Source organism: Choloepus didactylus, chromosome 13, assembly GCF_015220235.1.
Source record: "Choloepus didactylus isolate mChoDid1 chromosome 13, mChoDid1.pri, whole genome shotgun sequence".
Lineage (NCBI taxonomy): Eukaryota > Metazoa > Chordata > Mammalia > Pilosa > Megalonychidae > Choloepus > Choloepus didactylus.
The window spans coordinates 75449005-75474832 of NC_051319.1; the positions used below are offsets into that span (position 1 = coordinate 75449005).

Below are 25828 nucleotides of genomic sequence, written 5' to 3' on the forward strand. Positions count from 1 at the left end.
TGTGGATTAAATTAAATAGTATATACAAAGCGCTTAAAACAGTACCTGGCATGAACACAGTAATACTCTAATGTTAGTTATTTTAAGATGGAATCACTATTGTTTTCCTTCCAATATTTGCAATTAAAAATACACATGGAAGTGAAGGTTCAAATCCCAGCTTGATCAACTTAATATCTGTGTAACCAGGACAAATTATTTAATATATGTCTCAGTTTGCTCATTTGCAAAACGGATGGTACTGTTCTGAGCCATGTCCCCTCCAACCCCAGCCAAAGCCATCCACAACATAACACGTAACTATAAAGTGCAGGCTCCCACACATTATAACACTCTGAGGAGACTGTAGATCTAACATTCTATTTTGATAGACTATAGGATGCCTTATAAAATGAACATTGAGCTACTCTAAAACACAGGGAACAATTAGCATAAAAGTAATTTATCATTATGTAATCAGCTATTTTATATCAGAATTTAGGGACTGCTTAGAAACAGTTTTTCAAGAACTTTGTATAAACTGTGTATTACGTTGTTTCTTTACTGAATGTCTAGACGAATCAACTTGTAGGCAAGGACAGTGTTTTACACTTCTTTTGGATCTCACTAAATCTAGCACAGCATTAAGAACATTTTACGGCTCAACTAACGCGTGCTGGTTGAATAATTGACTAAAATTTAAGTTATAATTTAGCATAGGAAGGAACTGCATGAACTATCTTTAGTTATGGTAACACTTTCTCCTAGCCATCTGCCTTACCCAGACACACTTTTTAAACCCCTTCAAATTCTTTCAGTGAAATTAGAGAACACATATACCAAGGTATTTGACACTTTTATTTCCCCATCAATAAAGACACCAAGTAGCAGTTGCTACTTGTGAGCTCATTTATTCATTCTAGTTACTCTGCTCCTTGCAGAGCACATTCCTGTTCATGGACTTTGGAAGAAAAATTGCAAAAGAATAGGAAACCAACCTTCTTAGACATATAGGGAATCAAGAGTTTTCTAAAAGTATAATCTAAAGTCTGATTTCTGCCTTCTATATAGTATATAGTATATAGCATATTATTCTACTCACTATTCCACCAGAATACATCTTCACATATTAAACTGGTTACTTCCTTAAAATATTGTATTATGCTCAAGTAGTAAAAACAATACTGAATTCTTGAATATTGCATTTGCTTGTTACAATACTAGTTAAAACACCAGCTTAGATTTTTTTTTACACATTCAGTAGTTGAACAAATGCATGATTCTTTTATTCTGAGTGAAACTGCAAGCCAACACTTCACTGAAGAAAATGTATGTGATCACAGCATTAATTTATGCAATGAAGGATTGAAATTTATCTTTCCAACTTCTCCTTTCAGCCCATCACTACTCTGCATGTTCCTGCTCTTGTCCTGGAATTAGCCACCGAATACTCTCAGTTCGAATGGTGGCATACATAATAAAACTAATTAAAAAGAATAAGGAAAATACAAGCAACCAGTCCACACTTTTTATCAGCGTGCTGGGAAGAGGGCCTATTTGGTCATCCTGAGTTACCACCACATTTTTCTCGGCTTCTATACCTGAAAGAGAAATCAACTGGTTGAAATCAGATAGAGAAAGCACCCACTGCAGATTTTCTGAAGTATTATGCATGGTATGCAAAATGATATGCAGTCTTAAAATAAACATCACCACTAGTCTATCTGGGGTGGATTTCACTTGCCTATCGGTATAATTTGTAACATGCCTTTCTCCCCACCACATCAAAAGAGCAGGATCCATTTAGCTGTTCAAAGCTAAAATACTAGAATTTCTGTGAACTCATCAGAGGTTTCTTAGCCAAGCATTCCAAGGATGTTTTTCTCTTTTGAGACCAAAATTCAACAAGTAACTAGTAAAGGTATTCTCAGGTGTCTGTAGACCATTTTCACAGGTTAAATAATGCTGAATTCAAAATGCATTTAAATAATTTACTTAAAGAATTGTTAGAACAACTAACCATCACTGGTATCAGTGATTACCAAAAATGCCGTGGCTCCTGGATCTCATTTGTGTGCTAGGTTTTCTTAGAGCACCAAACAAAATGGCTCCCTCTCCCCACATCAATCTAAATGACAACCAGGAGTCCAGCAGAAGACTTAGAATATCTAACTTCCTCTAAGAAACTTTTTATTTACACTGAGGAGCTAACTAAGCTCTTGGTTCTGCAGTTAGACATAAGTAATTCAAGCAACTTAATATATATGGAAGATATGTTATTATTTGTATATATTTCCAGTGAATACATTTCAGAAAGAGGTAGAGTGCTCATAAATTGAGGCATTAAACTTTTGAGGAGAGAACTTTCTCAATGGAGGAAATTTCTTCAATTTACGTGTTCAAACTTTTATGAACGACATAAAAAGGCCATTATTTTGGCAAATTTTAAGGAATTACAATAGCTTTTACAAATGGATTAATAAGTGGAACACTAGACAGCAACAAAAATGAACAATGCACAAGCATACATAACAATATAGATGAATCTCACAAACATGTTAGGAGGAATAAGCCAAACACAAGAGAATTACGTACCGTATGTCTCCAATAACATAAAGTTCAAAAAGAGACAACAGTCTATGGTATAGGAGTCAAAACTGTGGTTTTCTCTGGGAAGTGTGGGCAGGGTAGTGCTGAGGGAGAACTGGCTACCCAGTGTGTTCACTTTGTAAAATTCATCATGCTATACACTAATGATTTATGCATTTTTTTTGTAATTATTATACTTAAATGAAAAATGTATATAAAAAGGCACTTAAAGGAGAAGTATATGATATGCAAATTATACCTCAAGAAACCCATATTTTTTTAAAGGTATCTACAATCATTATTAAAATAACTTCTTCATGTTAAGCTTGCCACTGATTTGAAAGTTTTATACCTCAGAGTCAATCTTGAAGCCTTCACTCAAGATAAGGATTATAGCAGATCAGAACCCACAGAAGGCATACAAACCCAGGAATAAAATTTCTTCTACAGCATATTTTTTTCTACATACCTGTCTGATTAAAAATGAAGATTTTCAGAGTTTCCAGTGTTCGGTCTGTATGATTAAATCTAGCCATTGGTTTAGCTCCTTGAAATAACAAACTGTTAGGAACAGCTACGGTGCCAAACCTGGTAGAAAGGCTACAAGAGAAAGAAGTTGATCAGAAACCTTGAATCAACAGTGGGCTTGCTCAGTCACCATATCAGAATAGGAGGAAATACATGAGGAAAGATCAGTTTTATATGACCTAAGGAGGGTTCTGATAGTCAAAACTTTAGGTTTTTCGTTAGTGTTTCTGACTTCTTTGCTTGAGTCATGGGGGCATCCCTGTTCTGCTCTGTGAGCTGTTTTCCATTACAACATGGAGCTACCCACAAAACAATAACTATTCTACTATTTAAGTTCCTCACAGCCAAAACATATCGGACCCTAAAATTCTAATTCATGCACAAAGCATACTGCGCCAATTTACTTGGCAGAAGAAATTTCAAACTCTTTGGAATGCCCATCCCCATTCCTCAAAAAATATCAGCTTATGTAAGCAATGAGATTGATAAATCAGCACATGAGAATATATAATCTAATACACAAACCAGGAAGGTCACAATTAGGGCAGGGCAATTTGAACGTAATATGATCTCTGTGATAACGTTTCACCTTTATATAATGCAGAGCACTTGTGGTTAGCCTTGGAGTCAAAAGCCTCTAGACTCAAGCCTCAATTCAGCCACTGAACCAGCTGTGTGACCTTTGGGCAATAATGTCCCTAAGCTTCAGTTACCTCCATTAGTAAAATAGTAATAATACTAGATAATCAAGTTTTTTCTTTTGTAAACATGCTGTTAACTTAAATTGGGTATTAACATATCAGGCAAACACGTGACCCAGCCCATATAACAAGAACAAGTACTTGCTATTCTCCATAATTAAGACACCACACTGGGCACTTAGTAGGATACATGGAGATTGTCATGGGTTGAACTGTGTCCCCCAAAGAGATATGTTGAAGTCCTAACCCCAGTACCTGTGAACGTGACCTTATTTGGAAATGGATCTTTGCAGACTGATCAAGTTAAGAGGAGATTGTACAGAATTAGGGTGGGCCCTAATCCAATATGACTGGTATCCTTAGAAGAGGGACTTACTATAAAGCCACATCAGTCAAAACAGCATGGTATTGGCACAAAGATAGACTTATTGATCAACGGAATCAAACTGAGAATTCGGAAATAGACCCACAGATCTATGGTCGACTGATTTTTGACAAGGCCTCAAACCCAGTAATTAGGTCACGACAGTCTCTTCAGCAAATGGGGCTGGGAGAACTGGATATTCACATCCAAAAGAATGAAAGAGGACTCCTACCTCACACCCTACACAAAAATTAACTCAAAGTGGATCAAAGACTTCAATATAAAAGACAGTACCATAAAACTCCTAGAAGATAATGTAGGGAAACATCTTCAAGACCTAGTATTAAGAAGTTGCTTCTTAGACCTTACACCCAAAGCACAAGCAACGAAAAAAAAACAGACAAATGGGGACTCCTCAAAATTAAAAGCTTCTATACCACAAAGGAATTTGTCAAAAAGGTGAAGAAGCAGCCAACTCAATGGGAAAAAATATTTGGAAACCATGTGTCTGATAAAAGACTAATATCTTGCATACAAAAAGAAATCCTACAACTCAACAACAATAGTACAAACAAGCCAATTATAAAATGGGCAAAAGATATGAGAAGACATTTCACTGAAGAGGAAATACAAATGGCTAAAAAACACATTAAGAAATGTTCAGCTTCACTAGCTATTAGGGAGATGCAAATTAAGACCACAATGAGATATCATTTCACACCAATTAGAATGGCTGCCATTAAACAAACAGGAAACTACAAATGCTGGAGAGGATGCAGAGAAATTGAAACTCTTATTCATTGCTGGTGGAACTGTATAATGGTATAGCTACTCTGGAAGACAGTCTGGCAGTTCCTTAGAAAACTAGATATCAAGTTACCCTATGATATAGCAATTTCACTTCTTGGTATATACCCAGAAGATCTGAAAGCAGTGACACGATGTTCGTAGCGGCATTATTCACAACTGCCAAGAGATGGAAAAAATCCAAATGTCCTTCAACAGATGAGTGGATAAAAAAAATGTGATATATACACATGATGGACTACTACACGGCATTAAGAAGGAACGAAGTCGTGAAACATACGACAACATGGATGAACCTTAAGAACATAATGCTGAGTGAAATAAGCCAGACACAAAATGAGAGATATTGTATGTTACCACTAACGTGAACTCTGTAAAAAATGTAAAATAAATGTTTTATATTGTAGAATGTAGGGGACCTAGAGATAAACAGCAACTAGTGAAGGGGGAACGATAATCTAATAAGAACACGTAAGATATGGAGAGTAATCTTAATGATATGGGAATGCACAGGAGCAACTATGGTTTGTAAATTTTCTTGGGTTATGGTAGGAACATGTTGGCAGCAATGTAGTTATTTTAAGTTATTTGTTTTTCTTATTCCTTTGTTTTGTTTGAAATTTTTTTTTAATTTTTCGATAAAGTTAAAAAAAAGTGTTATCAAGGGTGCAGAGAAATAAAACCATTGTAAACCAAAAAAAGAAGAAGAGGAGGGAAATTTGGACACAGATGAGACACACAGGGAGAAGAAGGCCACATGAACACAGAGACGGAGACTGGAGTCATGCTGTCACAAGCCCAGGAATGCCTGGTGCTCCCAGAGGCTGGAAGGGGTGAGGAGTACCCCCTAGGGGCTTTGGAGGAAGCACGGCCCTGCCAACACCTTGATTTCACACTTCCAGCCTCCAGAACTGTGAAAGAATAAATTTTGTTTTTTTTTTTTTAAGCCACCTAGTATGTAGTAATTTGTTACGGCAGCTCTAGGAAACTAATACAGAGATGAAGAAAAGACAACAGAGCAAATGAAAGCCAGTGGGGAGGGGGGGGAAAGACTACAAGGCCCCATTCCAAAGAGTTCAGAGAGACCTGAGCAGGTGCTGGGTGCCGGTCCTGCCAGCTTGGCAAGAGTGGGGGGGCGGGGTCACAGGTGGACAGCTGACCTGTACTGTCCTTCAGGACAGTCTGTTCCCTAGGGCCACTCAGAAGTCCTTACGAGAATTACTGATTTGTTGGGCAATTTCTTTATAGTTTCAGGTAAACATTAGCAATGACATTACCCACAGTGAAAATTAGGGGAGTACAAATTAATAGTGTTACTCAACTTCAACTTCCTATTTTCAAAATGTTTTATCACTAACTTGACCACCTTCCAGGCATTCTAAATTTAATCACATCCAACCTCCTTGTGACCTGCTAAGGAGCCCCCCTAACTCGAGGAAGAAGGGGAACACAATCTATAACCCAGGCACAATCATAGCACTTCTGAGAGGAAATACATAACATCTGAACAAAAGTTCTCTGTAAAGTATTTCACTGGACATTTAAAAAAGATAAAAACCCACTGAACAATATGAAAGTAATATAAAACAAGGGTAAAATGTCATTTTAAAGGACTAAATCATTTTGTTAAATTAATTTACTGAGTGTCTACTAGGGAACATGCATGTAAGAATAAACTCAACAATAAAAGAACAAACCACCCAATTATAAAATGGGCAAAAGATATGAATAAACATTTCTCCAAAGAGGAAATACAAATGGCTAAAAAGCACATGAAAAGATGTTCGTCTTCATTAGCTATTAGGGAAATGTAAATCAAAACCACAATGAGATATCATTTCACACCTACTAGAATGGCCACTACTAAACAAACAGGCAACTACAGTGTTGGAGAAGATGTGGGGAAATAGGAACACTTATTCACTGCTGGGGGGAATGTGAAATAGTAGAGCCACTGTGGAGGACGGTCTGGGAGTTCCTCAGAAAACTAAATATTGAGTTGCCCTACGACCTGGCAACTCTGCTACTCAGTATATACCCAGATCTGAAAGCAGGGACACGAACAGACATTTGCACTCTGATGTTCACAGCAGCATTGTTCACAATTGCCAAAAGATGGAACAATCCAAACGCCCATCAGTAGATGAATGGATAAACAAAAGGTGGTATATACAAACGATGGAATATTCTGCAGCAGTAAAAAGGGATGAGGTCCTGAAACATGCAACAACATGTTTGAATCTTGAGGACATAATGCTGAGTGAAATACATCACACAAAAGGACAGATATTTGTATGATTTCACTAATATGAACTAACTAGAATATGTAAACTCTGAGTCTTAAAATGTAGAATATAGGATACCTAGAAACAGAAGTTAGAGAAGGGGGAGTGGTAACCTATTATGTTCAGAATGTGTAATGAGGTTGAACTTAAAATGTTTGGAAATAGACAAGGAGGTGAGGGTAGCTCATTAGTGAGAATATAAGGAATAGTGCTGTATTGTAGGTGTTTTGGTTGAAAGGGGTTGTTTAGAGTCATGTATGTCATCGATTAATGCTACAAATATAAATAAATACTTGCATGAACGACACTGGTACAAAGAGTTAAAATAGAGAGGTATGTGGGAGGGAAATACCTATTGCAAGGTATGGACTATAGTTAACAGTAATACCTTAAAATTCTTTCATCAACAGTAATGAGTGTACCACACCAATACTAAGGGTCAATAATAGGGCAGATAAGGGACAGGGAATGTTTTTGGTTTTCTTTTTTTATCTATCTGATAATTTTCTTTTTGGAGTAATGAAAATGGTCTAAAAGTAAGTGTGATGATAACTACACAACTAAGTGATGATACTGTGAGATATTGATTGTATAATTTGGTTGGAATAGATGATAAATGAAAATTTATCAAAATCCAGGGAGAAAAGAATAAATGTAAGCAAGAGGAAAGTAAGAGAAAGGAAGGAAAAGAGAAGAGGAGGGAAGGAAAGGAAAAGAAAATAAAAGAAGGAAAGAAAAAAATCTTAAGTGGACATGGAGGTGGGGGATGTGTGGCTCCCAGGTGTAGGGACCTAAACTGCCTGCTCAAGCCACAAAGGAGTGCTACACTTGTGATCCTAAATTATACTACACAGAAAACAGTCCACTGTCTTTGCGATGCCTCCAGAAAATGACGCCATCAGCTCCCTCAGGAGTTTGGCTACCCTCGCTCATTCTTGTATTTCTCTACTTTCAATCTCCTTTCAAAGCTCATGCCCACCTTCTCTGCTTCTCACGTTACTAGTTATGACCTCCGAATAACTGCAACCATCATTCAAAAGGATGAGACGTAAACCCCGCTGAGGAACGATACCTGCTGTGCTGAGATGCATCCAGTGCCAAAAAATGAAGAGCTGGAAATGCCCGTGGCAAAGAATTAAAATGAGGGGCTAAACTGGCAGAAAATCGGCACCAAGGGGTGTAAAACAGGACTAGAGTGCAATCACTACCGTTTGGGTTTAGAAAGTCCATAAGGTCCTGTGATAAAAGAAACAAGTGTTAAAGTCAGCAGTTAATGTACATGCACATTTTTCTAGAAGGAGTCCCGAGAAACAGGAAACACCATTGCCACCGAGAAGAACTGGTGGGTGGAGGGAGGGTTAGGAGGGAGAGTGTACTCTATACTCTTTAGAACCTTTTAGATTTTGAACCATATGAATCCACAAATCAGCAGAAAAGTGCTATCAAATGAAAAGTTATAAACCTTCTTTTATTACTACATAGCAATTTTAATATTTTCCATAAATCATCAAATACAAAGCTCTCACAGGGCATGGGCAACTGCCCCAGCATCAATGGCTCAATGGAGCACTATGATCTTTGACCCCAACTATCATCTTAGCAGATCTAAATATGTACTAAGTAGTTGGATCAATACATTTGGTCAAAGGTTGGTTCAATTAAGGTGTGCACCATCTCTGCCACCACCCTAACTCAGACTGTTTAAACTGGTCGCTGTGTGCAGCAGAGCTGAGGCCTGATATCCTCCAAGCACTGGGGACAGGGTGGGAGGCCAGTGCTGATCCCCCTGCACCTGGAGGACAGCTGCATGCACTAAACATACCATACCCTTATTTAAAATAAGCAATCACAGCTTTCAAAGCTGGGATTTACTTCTCTTCTACAAGCAGCATGGAATTCATCCTGATCTTCTTAACGATACTACAGAAATTATCATTTGCTATCCCAGGACTTGCTTTGAAATCATCATTTACTCAGCTATCCAGAAAAGCATAGCTGAGTTTGGAACAATTGTCTTAGCTCTCACTTTAGAGTAAACACTGGATTCACACTCTTTGGAGGAGACAGGAGCTTTTCAGCAATATAACCTACTTCCCAGTGGCTCCACTGGTCCAAATAATGCTAAATTACAACTTTGGTGATTCAGATATTTTTAATTTTGCTTCTATAATAAATTTTGGATCCTTTTCATCTGGAAGAAGAGTCTGTGCCAAGCACCCATCTATCCACTGGGATTTTTATCATGAGGCTTGAGTGACATTACCCCAAAGAGGACTATGTTTAGGCCATCTAAAAAGCATAATCAACACTGGGTTACATTTTCTCCTTTTTCTATAAATATCATAGAGAGAAAAGTCAATTTCAATGATACAGCATTATATTATTCCACTTACAGTATAACAATTCTGACCCTCCATTTGAAAACTGATAGAGAATTAAATATTAAAATTAATAGGCTGAAAATTCAGAGAGAGCAGAAAGCAGATTACAGATTATCAAGGGCCAGGAGGGGAATGGGGAGTTAATGCTTAATGGTACAGAGCGTCTGTTTGGGGTAATGGAAAAGTTTGAGAATTGGATTGTGGTGATGGTACTTAATATCACTAAATTTTACACATGAAAGTGGCTAAAATGGGAAATTCTGTGTTTTACATAAAGTTACCATAATAAAAATGTTTTAAAAAATTATTATGCTAAAAAGGAGAAAAGTACTGAATAATTTGTTTCTTATTTGTTTCTTACCTGTGACGTATTTAAAATTTTCAGAGTGAGATTTTCTAATCCTGTCACATTTCTCTCCTCACAGTTCACCTTTGGGGATTTCAGACTCTCAGTGTTATTGGAGTCCTCTGTTGGGGCTAGATCAGATTCTGCCACTTCTGGCTCTGTGTAATACTCCTCTTCTCTATCAGGGAAGTTTGCTCCAGCGCTGTCCAAAGAGAAGAGGCTCTCTCTGATTTTGCACCTTGAGTCCTCCTCCCCTCCAGCCCCACAGGTGCCATCACTGGGCTCTGAGCTCAGTTTGTCCTCAGCTTCCCCTGGAATCACAGACAACATCACCATGCGATCATCATCAGTGTCCAGTCCCAGCACTGCACCAGCCTCTTCTGCTGACGTGTCCTGGCCCATCGGGCCACGCGGGGGCTCCTCCTCGCTCAGATACACAGCCTCCACCTGGAGAGGGTGAGCAGGCTGTTCCTCAGACAAGTGACCACTTCCCTCTGCAACTAAAACATGCCAGTATGTTCACAGTCATATTTGATTTCAAAATAAATGAGCCCCAAATAGTTACAGTACTCCTCAAATATGAAATTTTCACTGAAAATTTCCATTAAACTGTCAGACAGCCACCTACCTTTCTCTAGGTCATAAAGAAGGTGCTCACAGGCGGTACTAGATGAATGAGTTTGAGCACCAAACAAACAAATGGACAAATACATAGCTCACTCAGAAACCTACTGTCAACTGGATTATCATCAAACAAATTCCAATGCAGGCTTCCAGTTAGAAAATATAATTCAAACCTTTTAACAACTTCTTTTGTTTGATAAGAATACCCAAGAAAATAATAATGGCTTTATGGAAAGTTCTACTCTGGCAAAGCATCTTTGCATACATTCTAACAGCTCTGTGAGATGGGCAGGACCAGGGTTACCATCCCCAATTAAGAGATGACCAGGCTTAGGCACAGAGAAGTTCAGCAGAAAGCTCAATGCCACGCAACTAGTAAGCAGCAGAGCCAGGTCCAGGAGCAAAGTTTTCTGGCTGCTAGTCTAGAATGGGCCTTATCCTTCCTGCCCCTAGGGATGCTGGGTGGTGCTGCCTGAGGAACACTGCTCAAGTCACACAGCATTTCCTTCCTGAGGTCCTCACTGACAAATGGATGCTGCTCTCCTGCCTGCTGCCCATGGACCACCACTCTTGGGAGTGCTGGGAGATGTGGGCAGCACTGCAAGTGTAGCAGCAGGACGGAGAGGAAGGCTTTCCTCCCACTTTGGAGCCAAGGGTGGGTCCTAGGCAAAATGCCCAGATAAGGGGGAATCCTGGGAAGTCTTATGTGCCAACCTGGCAATCGTCATTTGCTTCTGGAGCAATGACTGCCCTCCAGCTCTCAACCCAATACCAGCTGCCAGACTCTGTGCCAGGCATTGACTGGGGGATGAGGGTGGGGGAAGTGAGCCCAGTACAGCCCCTGCCTCAGGCAAGGTCACCGTCTAGCTAGGTAATCAGCAGCTCTGTAATGAAATCTGCCACACCAACAGTGTTTGCTGGAGTGTGAATGACCAATTGGCTTATAAATTGGGGAGAAGTCTGGGAGCTTCCTAGGATATACACATTTGTATCAAGTCTCGAGGAATTTTCCCCATAGAGATCTGAAGATTCAATATGCAATTCAAAAATATTTTCTGGGTGATCCACTTCTGGATGATGGAGTAACAGAGATCAGATTTTCCCTCCCTCCTGAAACAACCAAAAATAAACACAGAACATATGAAACAACAGTGTAAGCACACTAGACATCAGGCAACAATGGACAGTATCCCTGAGAAACAGGAAACAAATGAAATGAGCCCTGTAATTGCCCCAGCTTACTGCCTTGAGAGAATTTCTGGCCATGGTTTAAGGAGGGGAAACCCAGACAGAGCCCAGAAGACCCCCTTAGTTGAGGATATGGAGTTGAGAACCCAGGGAGACCAAAGAAGCCATAATTTGCAGGAAAGGATACTGGAGGACAGCTGTATAAAAGGGGGGTGGGGGACTCCAAGATCTGCAGAGGGTATCCCCTAAAGTAACCAGCAGAGTACTGATCAGCACATGCATGTAAATAAACTACCAAAGCCAAGGACCCCCAAAAAGGATTACAAGGTACGGGACCCAACAGTCACACAGGGCCAGGACTAGTGGGGATGAAAATCACAATGTCTGAGATGAAAACTGCACAGGCAAGTTAGAGATTGCAGAAGAAAATATCAGTGAATTTTAAGGCATAAAAATAGTAATAATGCAAAAAGAAACACAGAGGGAAAAAAAATCTGAAAAAAATGAAAAAAGCATCAGTGAGCTATGGGACAACTCAAGTGGCCTAATGTTGAGGCAATTGGAATACTTGACAGAGAGAATAATTTGGATAACAGAGAAAGTATCTGAAGAAATAATAACTAAAAACTTTTCAAGTTTGATGAAAACTAGAAATCCATAGTTCCAAGAAGCTCAACAAACCCCAAGCTCAATGAACTATACCAAAGCACTAGATCAGCACATACAAGGGATCCTCAGTAAGACTAATAGCCAATTTCTCATCAGAAATCATGGAGGCCAGAAGACAGTGGGATGACAAATTAAAAGTACTAAAGGAAAAAACTGTCAAACAAGAATTCTACACCCAGCAAAACTATCCTTCAAAAATGAAGGCAAGAGACAGAAGAAGATGGCGGCATAGAGAGGAGTGGAAGTTAGTTAGTCCCCCCAGAGCAACTAATAAACAACCAGGAACAACCAGTAAATGATCTGGAGTAACTGCTGGGGGACAAGCGTGACTGTCCACACATAGTGCACCAACATGGAATGGCAGGAATGCCTGAGATCACAGCAAGGAATCTGTGAGTAGAAACTGAGGATCCAAGCTGGGAGCCCCCTCCACCACGGCAGCCCAAACTGCAAAGCCTTGCTGTGATAGCGAGCAGGACTCTCTGAACATGCAAATATACCTCAGCCCAGCCCCAAATGAGGTTTTAATTGGCAAACGTGGACTGCTCAATGCAAGCTGCAAATCCCCAACAAGCAGACAGAGGCTTTTACTGATGACTCACCTTGAAGATCCAGGGGACTTCTCTGTCTCAGGAGGGGAGCCCAGAGGACTGGGTGCTATCTCTGACTGACGGGTGAAACTGAGGGCCATGGACTGACCCTGAAAGGGGGCTTTCTGTCCCTTTTTCTCTCTCTCAACCTCAGCACCTCAGTGGAGAAAGCCTCAGCCATTTTCAGCTCACAGTGCTCTGCAGTAGAGAAAGCCTCAGCTATTTTCAGCCAGCAGTGCTCTGACCCTGACAAGGTTGGAGACAGCAGAGTCAGAGAGACAAAGAACCTTTCTATATACAAGTGAAAACTCCCTAGGGGGCATATCTTCCCTAAGAGGAAAAGGTGGTGCTCAGATCCACTACCTGCCTTCCATTCAGAACCAGACCCCAGAGCCTGGGGATAAACAGCCACAGGCCACACCTCCTTACACCAGTCTGGAGTGACAGGCTGACAGGCGCCATGTGCTGAGCAGAAAGACACAGTAGCTGGAGGCCTCACAGGGTGTGTTAATCCTCTAAGACACACTTTCAGGGAAACCGGATACTGAATATTTCTTCCTTCTGGGACCTGAGCCTGTTCTGGTCTGGGAAAACCTGATTGGGGTAACCAAAGAAACCAGATGCCTAGACAACAGAAAACTACAACCTACATGAAGAACAAAGTTATGGCCCAGTCAAAGGAACAAACTTACACTTCAAGTGAGATACAGGAATTGAAACAACGAATGCTAAATCAATTCAAAAAGTTTAGGGAAGATATGGCAAAAGAGATGAAGGCTATAAAAAAACACTGGGAGTACATAAGTTAGAAATCAAAAGTTTGAAAAAACTGGCAAAATCTAGAAATGAAAGGCACAACACAAGAGATGAAAGACACAACGGAGACATACAACAGCAGATCTCAAGAGGCAGAAGAAAACACTCAGGCACTGGAGAACAAGATATCTGAAAGTCTACACACAAGAGAACAAATAGGGAAAAGAATGGAAAAATATGAGCAACGTCTCTGGGAATTGAGTGACAACATGAAATGCAGGAATGTACATGTCATGGGAGTCCCAGAAGGAGAAGAGAAGGGAAAAGGAGCAGAAGCAATAATAGAGGAAATAATCAATGAAAATTTCCCATCTCTTAAGAAAGACATAAAATTACAGATCCAAGAAGCCTAGCGTACCCCAAACAGAATAGATCTGAATAGGCCTATGCCAAGACACTTAATAATCAGATCATCAAACATCAAAGACAAAGAGAGAATCCTGAAAGCAGCAAGAGAAAAGCAATCCATCACATACAAAGGAAGCTTGATAAGACTATGTGAGGATTTCTCAGCAGAAACTGTGGAGGCAAGAAGGAAATGGGGTGATATATTTAAGATACCGAAGAGAAAAACCACCAACAAAGAATCCTATATCCGGCAAAACTGTCCTTCAAATATGAGGAAGAGTTCAAAATATTCTCTGACAAACAATGACCGGGTTTGTGAATAAGATACCTGCTCTACAGGAAATACTAAAGGAAGCACTACAGACAGATAGGAAAAGACAGGAGTGAGAGGTCTGGAACACAATTTTGGGTGATGGTAGCATAGTAATGTAAGTACACTGAACAAAGAAGGTTAGGAGCATGTGGAGGAAAGAGGAAAGATAAAGACTGGGACTGTGTAACTCAGTGAACCCTAGAGTGTTCAACATTGAGATAAAATGTACAAATATGTTTTTTCATAAGGAAGAACAAATGAATGTCAACCTTGCAAGATGTTAAAAATAGGGAGGTATTGGGGGAAAAATACAATCAATGTAAACTAGAGACTATAATTAACAGAAACATTGTATCATGCTTCCTTTAATGTAACGAAGGCAATATATCGAGGCTAAATGCATATGAGAGGGGGGCATAAGGGAGTGGTATGAGACTCTTGGCATTGGTAATGTCTGACTATTCTACTTTAATGTTATCTTTCCTTTTGTTGTTTACTAGCTGTCATGTTTTTTTTCTCTCTCTCTCTCTTTTTCTTTTTCTTTTGTCTCTCTACCTTCTTTGACTCTTCCTCCTGCTTTGTGGAAGAAATGGAGATGTCCTTATATAGATAGTGGTGAGGGTGGTGAATACATAAAAATGTGACTATACAGGGAACCATCGACAGTTTAATTAGGACAGAATGTATGGTGTGTGAACAAAACCATCTTAAAAAAATGGGTTGATGAAGAAAACTTGAAGGCACTATACTGAGTGAAATAAGTCAGACATATAAGGTCAAATATTACCGGGTCTCACCGATATGAACTAATTATAATATGTAAACTCATAAACATGACATGTAAGTTACCAGGATATAGAACGAGGCTAAAGAATGGGAAGCGGTTGCTTATTATGAGCAGAATGTTCAACTAGGGTGAACTTAAATGTTTGGAAACGAACAGAGGTGACAGTAGCATGTTATGAGAATAACAGTGCTGAATGGTGCATGAATGGGTGGAAAGGGGAAGCTCAGAGTCATGCATGTCACCAGAAGGAAGTTAGAGGTTAAAAGATGGGAATGTATAGAACAGTGAACCTTGTGGTGGGCAATGTCTGTGATTAACTGTATACAAATATTAGAAATCTCTTTCATGAACCAGAACAGATATATGACACTATAACTAGAAGTCAATAATAGAGGGCCATATAGGGAAAAAATATACCTATTGCAAACTATATACTACAGTTAGTAGTTTTTTAATGTTCTTTCATCAACAGTAACAAACGTACTATACCAAAACTATGAGTCAACAATGGAGGGGGGGTGATTAGGGATATGTGAGGATTTGCATTTCCTTTTTTTTGGTCTTTATTTCTTTTCTGAAGTAATGAAGATGCTCTAAAAATTGAAAAAAAAATTAATTGTGGTGATGGATGCATAGCTGTATGATGGTACCGGGGGCAACTGATGGTATACTTTGGAATTTTGGATAATTGTATGGTATGTGAACAATCACAATTAAAAAAAAAAAATGAAGGCGAAATTCAGACAGACCCAAATAAACAAAAGCTGAGGCAATTTGTCACTAGAAAACCTGCCCAACAATAAATGCTAAAAGGGAGTCCTTCAGACTGAAATGAAAGGACACTAGACAGTATCTCAAAGCCATATGAAGAAATAAAGAATCCAGTAAAGGTAAATAAAGTACAGAAACGAGTATTATTAGATTTTTAGTTTGTAACTCCTTTTTTGTTTTCCTATATGATTTAAAAGACAAATACAAAAAACAATACTTATAAATCTATGTTAATGGGCATACAATGTATAAAGATGTAATTTGTGAAAATAACAAAATAAAGGGGTAGGAAGACAGAGCTATACAAGAGCAGAGTTTTTATATGCTATTGAAGCCAAGTTGGTATCAAATCAACTAGATGGCTATAAATTTAGGATGTTAATTGTAATCCCCATGATAACCACTGAAAAAATATATAACTGTATAAAAAATATACAGAAACAAAAATAAGGAAAGAAGCAAATTGTACACTAGAAAAAAATCAAACACAAAAGAAGGCAGTAATGGAGAAATTGAGGAACAAAAAATATGACATAGAAAACAAATAGCCCATGCAGTATAATAAAGGAATATTATAAACAACTCTATGACCACAAACTTGATAACCTAGATGAAATGGACCAATTCCTTGAAATACACAATCTACCAAAACTTAAACAAGGAGACATAGATACTCTGAATAAGCCTGTATCTATGAAAGAAATGGAATCAATAGTTAATAATCTTCAGGTATCAGAAGGTAAAAGGGTAAGGAAAGGGAAGTTAATGATTAATTGGTATACTTTGTTTAGAATGATGGAAAAGTTTTGGTAATGCACAGTGGTGATAGTAGCACAACACAGTGAATGTAATTAACACCACAGGATTGTACACTTGAAAGTATATATGTTGCCACAATAAAATTTCTTTTCAATTAAAAAAATCTCCAAAAAAAAGAAAACACCAGGCCTAGATTATTTCACTGAATTCTACCAAGCATTCAAGGAAGAAATGATACCAAGTTTCTACATTCTCTTCCAGAACACTGAAGAAGAAGGAGCATTTCCTAACCCATTCAATAAAGCCAACATTACCCAAAGACCAAAACTACATAAAGACATTATAAGAAGGTAAAGTACAGACCAATATCTCTCATGAATATAGATGCAAAAACACTCAACAAAATATTAGCAAATAGAAAACAACATATACAAAGAATTATACACCATGACCAAGTGGGATTTATTCCAGATATGGAAAACTGAGGACATAATGCTGAGAGAAATACCTCAGACATAAAAGGACAGATATTATATGATTTCACTAATATTAACTAACTAGGACATGTAAACTCAAAAGAGTGTAGATTATAGGAAACCTAGTAATAAACAGAAGCCAGAGAAGAGGGAGCAGTTACCTAACATGTACAGAATTGTTAATGAGGTTGAACTTAAATGTTTGGGAATGGATAAAGGTGATGGTAGCTCATTACTGGGATTATAAATTATAGTGCCATATTGTAAGTGAATTTGGTTACTTAGTTGCTCAATGCCTCTATTTTAAAATTCACTTGGAATTCAACTAAAGATTATTTTTCAAAGAAATTGTGGGGCAGGGGTGGGGCATCCACGAGTGTGAGGCTTGTGGCCCTCCAGATTGTCAGGCACAGAAGTTAAGATGGTTAAGATGGACATCACAGTCAGCAGTGTGGGGCTAGTCAAGTCTGTGAGGGGGGCAGGCATGCTGAGGGGCTGAGCGAGGCATTGGAGAGCTCCAAGGAGGCATCGACGGCATCACCATCTGCAGCAAAGTGTCCGTGGACTTGTCCACATCTGTGTTTTCCTGTTGTAAGAGGTTGCAGCTGAACTTGGCCCAGGCATTTTGAAACCAGAGCTGGAGAACCTGCTTGGTGAAGCCGGTCTTCTGTGCGAGCTGTTTCAAGTCCTTGGCATCGGGGTTGCAGTTAATGACAAAATAAGACTTCATGGTCCAAAGCTGGTGGTGCTTGAAGGAGGTTCGCATGTACTTGGTCGTCTAGCAGCTGGGGTACAGCTGGTCGCAGTCCAGGTACTCCACGTCGTTCTCACTGCAGCTCAGCGCAGCATTGTAGGCTGCCAGATCCGCCCCAGGGCTGGAGCTCTTGTGCTTCCTGGACTGCCCCTTCTGCATGGTGCCCTCGCCATTGTAGTAGGGAAGACCCAATGGGTTGGCCCCCGCTGCGCCCAGCCCTGCACTCTTGGCCACCGCCACTATGTCAGCGTGGTTAAAATGAGCAGGATACTCGCCCCGCAGCAGTGCCTCCAAGTGCGATGGCAGTAGACAAGGGTGTCCTTCATACTGAAATGGTCATTGGTGGTCAGCATTTTGTTACACGCTATTCCAGTCTGCTTATGCTGCCATTTGCAAAATACCAGAAATGGTTTGGCTTTTATAAAGGGGTTTTATAAAGTTACAGTCCTAAGGCCGTAAAGTGTCCAAGGCATCAACAATCGGGTACCTTCACTGGAGGATGGCCAATGGCATCCGGAAAACCTCTGTTAGCTGGGAAGGCATGTGGCTGGTGTCTGCTGATAGCGGGTTGTGTTCCAGCTTCTCTCTCAGCTCCTGTGCATTCTTCAAAATGTTGCTCTTGGGCCTTGGCTTCTCTGGAGCAAACTGTCAGCAAGGCTGTCCCCAAAATGTCTCTCTAAGCTGCAGCAGCGAGCTCCTTCTGTAAGCTTTTTTATAGGTCTCCAGTGATTAAATCAAGACCCATGCTGAATGGGTGGTGCCACACCTCCATGGAAATAATTCAGTCAGAATTATCACCTACAGTTGGGAGGGTCACATCTCCATGGAAACAACTTAATCCAAAGATTCCAACCTAATTAACACTAATACATCTGCCCCCACAAGATTGCATTAAAGAACATGGTGCTTTGGGGGACATAATACATCCAAACTGGCACACAAGAGGTGCAAGTATAGCAGTTGAGGTGATAAACCAAGTCCCAGGCGCACATCACCTTCTACGAGGCTGAGATGCCCAGATGTCAGCAGGCCCAGTGCTGCACAGTAGTAGTCTTCCTTGCAGTAGATGCTGCCATCATCCTTGCTGAGACAGCTGAGCTCTGACTCCCGGTTGAGTTTGCACTTGCAGCCCTTGAAGCAGGGCATGTGCCACTGTTTGTCCACTGCCAGCAGGTAGGAGCAGTCTGAAATCTTGCCCCTGCAGCCAGCACACAGTGCAGCACAGTCACTGCTGATGGACGGCATGGTCGTCTCCATGTCGCTGCAGTCAATGGTGGAGCTGATAGCAGGGGTTGGGGGGGCTTGCTCTTGGCCCTGTGGTACATCTCGTCGATGACCCAATTCATCTCGGGTCTTGAACAGCATTGTGGCAGAACCAGTGGGACCAGGGAATGCCTCCTCCACGGAAGGGCTTGCCCACCACCTCAGCTGCCTGGTGCTCCCAGTGCTAATGGGTCCGGTGCATTGCCACCTCGGCCCCAGCCTCACCAAGCCTGGCTGCACCCAGAGGCCGGGCTACATCGAGGGACACCTGGGCAGCAGCGCCAAAGCTCAGGTCACAAGGGTATGGGGCAGGGGTGTGAGGTGAGGGCAGAGGTCGGCCCCCGCCACGGGCGCTTTTACACCATGGGCATTGCCTGCCCGGCCTCGGTGCTCCGCGCGCAAAGCAGGGGTGCAAACTCTGCCCAAGGTGGTGACGACTGCGGTTGAGACTCAAGTCAGAAAGGCTAGGTGCCCACAGCAGTCCAGCTACCTGGACCCCTCCCCTCCCTGGGGTGCACCCCAGCCCAAGGTGACCAGCTTGGGCACTGAGTCAGCGACTAGAGTAGGGATTTCTCTGAGGCCAGCAAGCCTAGTAGAGCCACCAGGAGAATTAGAATGTGTCTTAATCTAAACAAGGTAATTATCATCTGAACCATGCCTAAAGTAAAAATTATCGCATTATGGGCTACAAAGAAAATGTTTGGAGAACAAGAATGGGGGACACCACAGTAGATTCACCATGCTAGCTCAGCCACAATGCCCAAGCCTAGGTCCGCTCCTTCCCACCCTTCCAGCTTTTCTCAGAAGGCTCTCTACTAGGGGCAGGTTTCTTCACAATGGCTTCTGCAGTGGGGTAGCCAACTGGGGGGATACCGAAAACAGCCAGGGAGTGCAGGGGCAGCAACCCAGTTTCCACTGGTAAGTCTCCAGTGTGCTTATCTACTAAAGAAAATACCAAAAGAAATGCAGAAAACCACAGGGCTAAAAATATAAAAATAAAAAAACCACAAGGCTATTGTGAAGATTAAATGAGAAATGATATATATGATACTTGACACATGGTAAGCACTCCATCAATGGCAACAATGATGGCAACGATGATGATGATCGCAATAACAATGACTGTTGTTTACAGTTCAGAGCGATAGTATGTCCTATTAATTTCACCTGACAAATATATTCTGGAGCCATCCAATTCTCCCTTCCCCATTAATACCTCTCAGTCCAGGCCACAGCCATCATTCACCTGTACAACTTCTGTAGCCACTAACTGGTCTCCTTGGTCTGCCCTCTATCGCCTCCTCCAGACGACGCTCCTCACAGGAACCCAAGTAGAAATGAAAATTAGAAGGCAAATCTGGTCACACTGCTTCCCTAAAACATTTTCAATGACGTCCCCCTGCCCTGTTGTCCTGATTTGCTAATGTTGCGTTATGCACAATACCAAAAATGGATTAGCTTTTATAAAGGACGATTATTAGGCTACAAAGTTACAGCTCAAAGGCCATAAAAGTGTCCAAACTAAGATATCAACAAGACGATATCTTCACTGAAGGACAGCCAACAGTGTCTGGAGAACCTGGTCCTTGCTCCTGGGTTGTGTTTCAAAATGGCATTCTCCAAAATGTCTCTGGGCTTGTCTCTCTAAGCTTCTCCCCCGGAGAAACTCTGGACTAGCATCTCAAAGTGTCAGTAAGCGTCTCTCCCAAAGTTTCTCTCAGCTGCTCTTGGGGCATTTTGTCCTCTCTTAGCTTCTCCAGAGCAAACTCTGAGCTAGCACCTCAAAACGTCTCCAAGCATCTCCAAGGTCAGCAAGCATCTGGGTCTCCTGGCTTAGCATATCCCCAGGCATTTTCATCTCTCTGCTCTCTGTGAGAGCCCCCTTTAAAGGACTCCAGTAAACTAAACAAGACCTATCCTGAATGGACGGGGTCAAATCTCCATGGAAACATTCAATCAAGAGTTCACATCCTAATCAAAAAGATTAATCAGTCTGCCCCCACAAGATTGTATTAAAGAATATGGCTTTCTGGGGCACACTTGTGAACAAGTCTGCATTCTGTAGCATGGCTACCAGGCCCCACGTAAAGGGAACTCAGGTTGTCTCTGCTAATTCATCTGGTGCCACCCAGGTATCAATGGCTCCTCATCATCACTCATGCTCTGCCCCATCTATCTCGGAGCCTTCACCAGGCTTCCCCTCTGTTCTCCTGGCTAATCTGACTCCCGGTGCGGGTGTGCAGGGTGGAGAGAGGAGATCCCTCATTACAGGATCCAATCATGCCCTGGGACTCTCTTTGATACATTCCCTACTCTAGCAATTTATTATCTATAGTCATTTAATATTTGCCTTCCCCACCAGACAGGAAGACAGGGCCTGTGTCTCTGCATGGCTCACCACTGCACCCTCAATGCCCAGAAGTGCCTGGCATAGGATGGGTGCTGATTAAGAATCTGATAGCTCAATGCCTAGTAAAGACTGTGTTCCAGTTTGCTAATGCTGCCATTATGCAAAATACCAGAAATGGATTGGCTTTTATAAAGGGGATTTATTAGGTTACAAATTTACAGTTCTGAGGCCATAAAAGTAACCAAATTAAGGCATCAACAAGAAGATAACCTTAACTGAAGAACTGCCGATGGCACCCAGAAAACCTCTGTTAGCTGGGAAGGCATGTGGTTGGCGTCTGCTCTGGGGTTCTGGTATCAAATGGCTTTTTCCAAAATATTTCTGGGCTCATCTCTCTTAGCTTCTCCGGAGCAAACTCTGGGCTAGCATCTCCAAAGCAGTCAGCTCCCAAGCATCTCTCCAAAAGTCTCTCTCAGCTGCAGCACTGAGCTCCTTCTGTCTCTGAGCTCTTATAGAACTCTAGCGATTTAATTAAGACCCATACTGAATGGGCGGGGTAACACCTCCATGGAAATAATCTAATCAAAGGTATTACTTACAGTTCAGTGAGTCACATCTCCATGGAAACAATCAAAAGTTTCCAGGAGACAGGACTGGGTTAAAAGATCATGGCTCTTTTTGGGAACATAATATATACAAACCGGCACAGACTGGAATGGGGTTCTTGAAGTCAGGAGCTGATTCCCATTCCTTGAACACCTGGACAGCACTGCCATTTCCAGTTGCTAATCTGCCAGTGTCCTCTACAGAAAAAAAGCCTTGGATCTTCAGCCACCCTAAGAAAGAGCCAGCTGGTGAAGGTTCCTTTGTCCTCATCCCAATCAAAGACTGGCCCTGAAGACCAATGACCCACCACATGGATGGTGTTATCCTCAGGCTCTGCATGGATTTAATCCTGCCTGCAAGGTGGGCTCACACTGACTGCAACAGTAAGTCCCCTGAATCAGCCAGGGTTCTGCCAGGATCTGTCATGGCACACGTGGACAGTTTGAGAAGAGCATAATAAAGGACCACCAAGGTATGGACTGGATGTAAGGAAACCAAAAGCAATGGTAAGGCACTCCAGGACCAGAAACAGCAGAGGGGAAGCCAATTAACATTTATAGACCTAGAGAACCTTGAGGCAGAAGCAGTCACAGAACCTTGAAACTTCAAGGGCAGCAAGGGGTACACAGAAGAAATCCAGCAAATGCCCTCACCTCTCTGAGGCTGGTGGATGAGTGTAGTGAGAGTACAGAGGTTCTGACTGGCTGTGAAGACAAGGTGCACATGGCTTTGAATGGTGGCTCCTGCACTTCTGGCTGAATGACTTTGGCAAAGGACTAATTGGCTCAGAGTCTTAGATGACTCATCCATAATTTGGGGATGGTAAGAACATCTACTTCATAAGCATGTGAAGATTAAATACAGGAGTGGTACCTGCTGCCTCAGAAGTCACAGGTTGGTCTCCCTCACAGCAAGGATTGGGCTCTAGGCTTCGGAGTGTCTGTCATCCCTGAGTGGCAAAGCACAGCTGCTGGCCACCGAGTGCCCTGAATGGCAGCTTGTTGAGGCAGAAACTCTGGCTCCTCCAGGCGTGGCACAGTGGCAGCCAGGTGATACCGCTCAAGCTTTTGCAGAGACAGACCTATTCCACAGGTATGGTTTCCACTTCTGCTTCCTGAGCATTGTAGAGATTCTGCCTTCCAGTTGTAAGACATGGTTCTGGAATGGAGCAGGGATTAATACCACATTTTGTTTGATTCCTACAGAGACAATGTTGCTGGAAAGTCCTTTCAGAATCCGTAAGATCTATTTTGGAGAGTATCTGTTATTTGGACTTAAATGATGACTCATGAAATCACCATATTTCAAACATAATGGTTGACAGTGTCTTTCCAAGTCATAGATATGGTTTAACTTATTCAAGATTACTCCCATCTGAAGTAACCTTGTAGTTCTGCCCATCATTTTATGGATGAAAAAAAATGGAGACCCAAAAAGTCATCCGGCCTTACAGCTGATTGAGTACTTTACTATGCCATCTCATCTTATCCTTCTCTCAGTTCAGTGAGATAAAGGTAATTTCACCCCTCCTGTAGGATGAGGAAGCTGGGTGGCTATTAAGTGGCCAGTTCTGAGCACTGGCCAGTATTTCTGTTAATACTGCCTATTAACCACTGCCAGGACCCCTGTGGTCACATCTCCTGCCTCACTGTGGGGGAGGAGCAAAATCTTTCCTTAAGGCCAAGTGTTTTCTTGCTGCCACCCTAGAATGCTGCCTTTACCTTTTCTTTTCCTTGGGAATTTTTCTCCTCTCTCACAAGGCAGGCCTCAGGATGGAAGCAATCTTTCCAACATCCTCCTTCCTTTCTTGCAGCTAAAATCAATCACATGGGTCCTTTTTGGTTTGTTTTTGTCTATAATACTATTATTCACAATACTTTTCTATCATAAAAGCAATATAAATCTGTACTTGAAAACAGTTCAAAGAATACAGAACAATAAAATTTAAAAGTACATATCTCTCTGTTCCATTCCCAACTTTCACTCACCCAGGAAATCACTGTTAGTGAATGTTTGCTTTGGATTCTTCTGGTGATCATCCAAACTTTCAAAAATAAGCCAAGTCCTCTCTTTTTGATTTATCCACACAAAAATAAGATGATACAAGTAAAACAATAGGCACAACATCTGGCACAAAGTGAGTGTTTCCATAAATGGTAGTTGGGTTACTATTCCTCACGTTTCCCCTGGCTCAGCAACAGTCTGATGCTACGTATCCTCCAGGGCACCCCAGGGAAAGACCTGCCAATTCCTGCAAAGGTCTAAATAACAAGCAAGACTTTAACAGGGCTATGAAGAGTGGGGTGAAAAAGCATGGGAAAAGGGTCTTCACTCCCCTCCTCCACAGTGGTTGCTTTTCCTCTTCCCCACCTCTGAAGAGGCCCTGAGAGTGTGCCCTGGTAAGCAAGGGGGTTCCCCTGTGAGTCTCCTGTGTTTTTCTGGTCAGTCCTTAGTGCAGACATTTAAGCAAGAGTGACCTATTTAACAAAGTGGTCTAGCAAGGTGCCAAAGAAAGCATAGGCTTTGAAGTCAGAGACGGGTGCTGCCATTTCCCAAAAGTGTAAACTTGGCCAAATTACTTAGCCTCTCTGAGCCTCACCTCCTTTATCTGTAAAATAGAGACACTAAGGGCATCTATTTCATAGGATTGGTGAGAGGATTAAATGAGAGAATCAGTTCCTGGCTCCTACCCAGGGAACAACAAATGTTGGCTATTCCCGATGAAGATGCAGATGAGGATTAAAGTGCTGACCACATGAGAATAATCCGCTATAACTGCTAATACCGGCTAATCCTTGGCTAACAGATGCCTCCGGAGGTTGTCCTGAGCGTGGCCAGGCCCCAAAAAGCTTTGGATGTGAGACTACCGCACACACATCCCCACCAGAGAGCAGCGAACAGGCAGAAAGAGGTGGGCACAACGCAGGAAGAAGCACACAGAGGGACGCCAGGGAGAAAGTAGGCGCGCATCGCCCACCTTCGCGCAGGTAAGAACGCTGTCAGGCTAGACGTCCACCTTGCCCCATCATTTCAGGCATCGCCGCCTGCAGTTCCCCGGCCCTGTCCCGTACTCACCCTCCAGGCCGCGGACGGGAGACCCGAGCACCCACAGCAGTACCTGCCACCAACCGAGGAGCCGCATGGTGCGGAACGAGCGGTGGCTGGGCCTACTACCCAGGCCGACCGGCAACCGGCGCACCGCGACGCAAGTTGCGCTCCTAGCGCGTAGAAGGCTCGGGAGGTTGGGGGAGACCCGGGGAGCGCGGGCGCGCTACCGCGCCGCCATCTTAACAGCTGGCAGCCGCCGCGGACGCCATCTTGGAGTCGGGCGGTCTTCCTCTGGACCCCGGACGATGGCTGCCAGGAATCTAGTCTTCTTTATCAGCCAAGCGCGAGGTTTTGCAGATCGTTTTGAACTTTGCCGACCTCCCAATCAAGGGAGGAGCTTCAGCAGAGAGGCCTACAGTCTTCTTTCTTCTCGCGCAAGCTGGAGCCTGGCAGCCTGTAGCACGCACCGCCCCCCGTGGGAGGATT

At 42.1% G+C, this 25828-nt stretch overlaps 1 protein-coding gene and 1 pseudogene across 6 annotated transcripts; both read right to left on the bottom strand.

The window, feature by feature from the left end:
- Positions 1-816: 816 nt before the first annotated feature.
- Positions 817-25828, bottom strand: LOC119508123 (thioredoxin domain-containing protein 15-like). Of its 6 annotated transcripts, none has more exons than XM_037801615.1 (7): positions 25370-25821; positions 24016-24107; positions 23168-23452; positions 9996-10480; positions 8326-8489; positions 3038-3168; positions 817-1580 (listed from the first exon to the last, which is right to left on the bottom strand). In XM_037801615.1, the coding sequence occupies exons 4-7, from the start codon at positions 10380-10382 to the stop codon at positions 1384-1386; spliced, it is 879 nt and encodes a 292-aa protein (XP_037657543.1). In that variant the 5' UTR covers positions 10383-10480; positions 23168-23452; positions 24016-24107; positions 25370-25821; the 3' UTR covers positions 817-1383. The 6 variants fall into 6 exon arrangements, with proteins under 6 accessions (XP_037657543.1, XP_037657544.1, XP_037657546.1 ...); XM_037801616.1 differs by lacking the exon at positions 25370-25821 and adding an exon at positions 24283-24882; XM_037801618.1 differs by lacking the exon at positions 24016-24107 and having other exon boundaries at positions 25370-25388.
- Positions 17374-19421, bottom strand: LOC119508124 (annotated as a pseudogene).

What these genes read in the sequence shown, in the direction of transcription:
- LOC119508123 (XM_037801614.1), bottom strand. Translation starts at nt 25,436, where the DNA reads ATGCGGCTCCTCGGTTGGTGGCAGGTACTGCTGTGGGTGCTCGGGTCT. An exon ending in TCCCGTCCGCGGCCTGGAGG is followed by an intron (nt 10,481 to 25,369) that starts GTGAGTACGGGA and finishes GGCATGTTTTAG; the next exon opens with TTGCAGAGGGAAGTGGTCAC. An exon ending in GATGCATCTCAGCACAGCAG is followed by an intron (nt 3,169 to 8,325) that starts GTATCGTTCCTC and finishes TTTCTCTTGTAG; the next exon opens with CCTTTCTACCAGGTTTGGCA.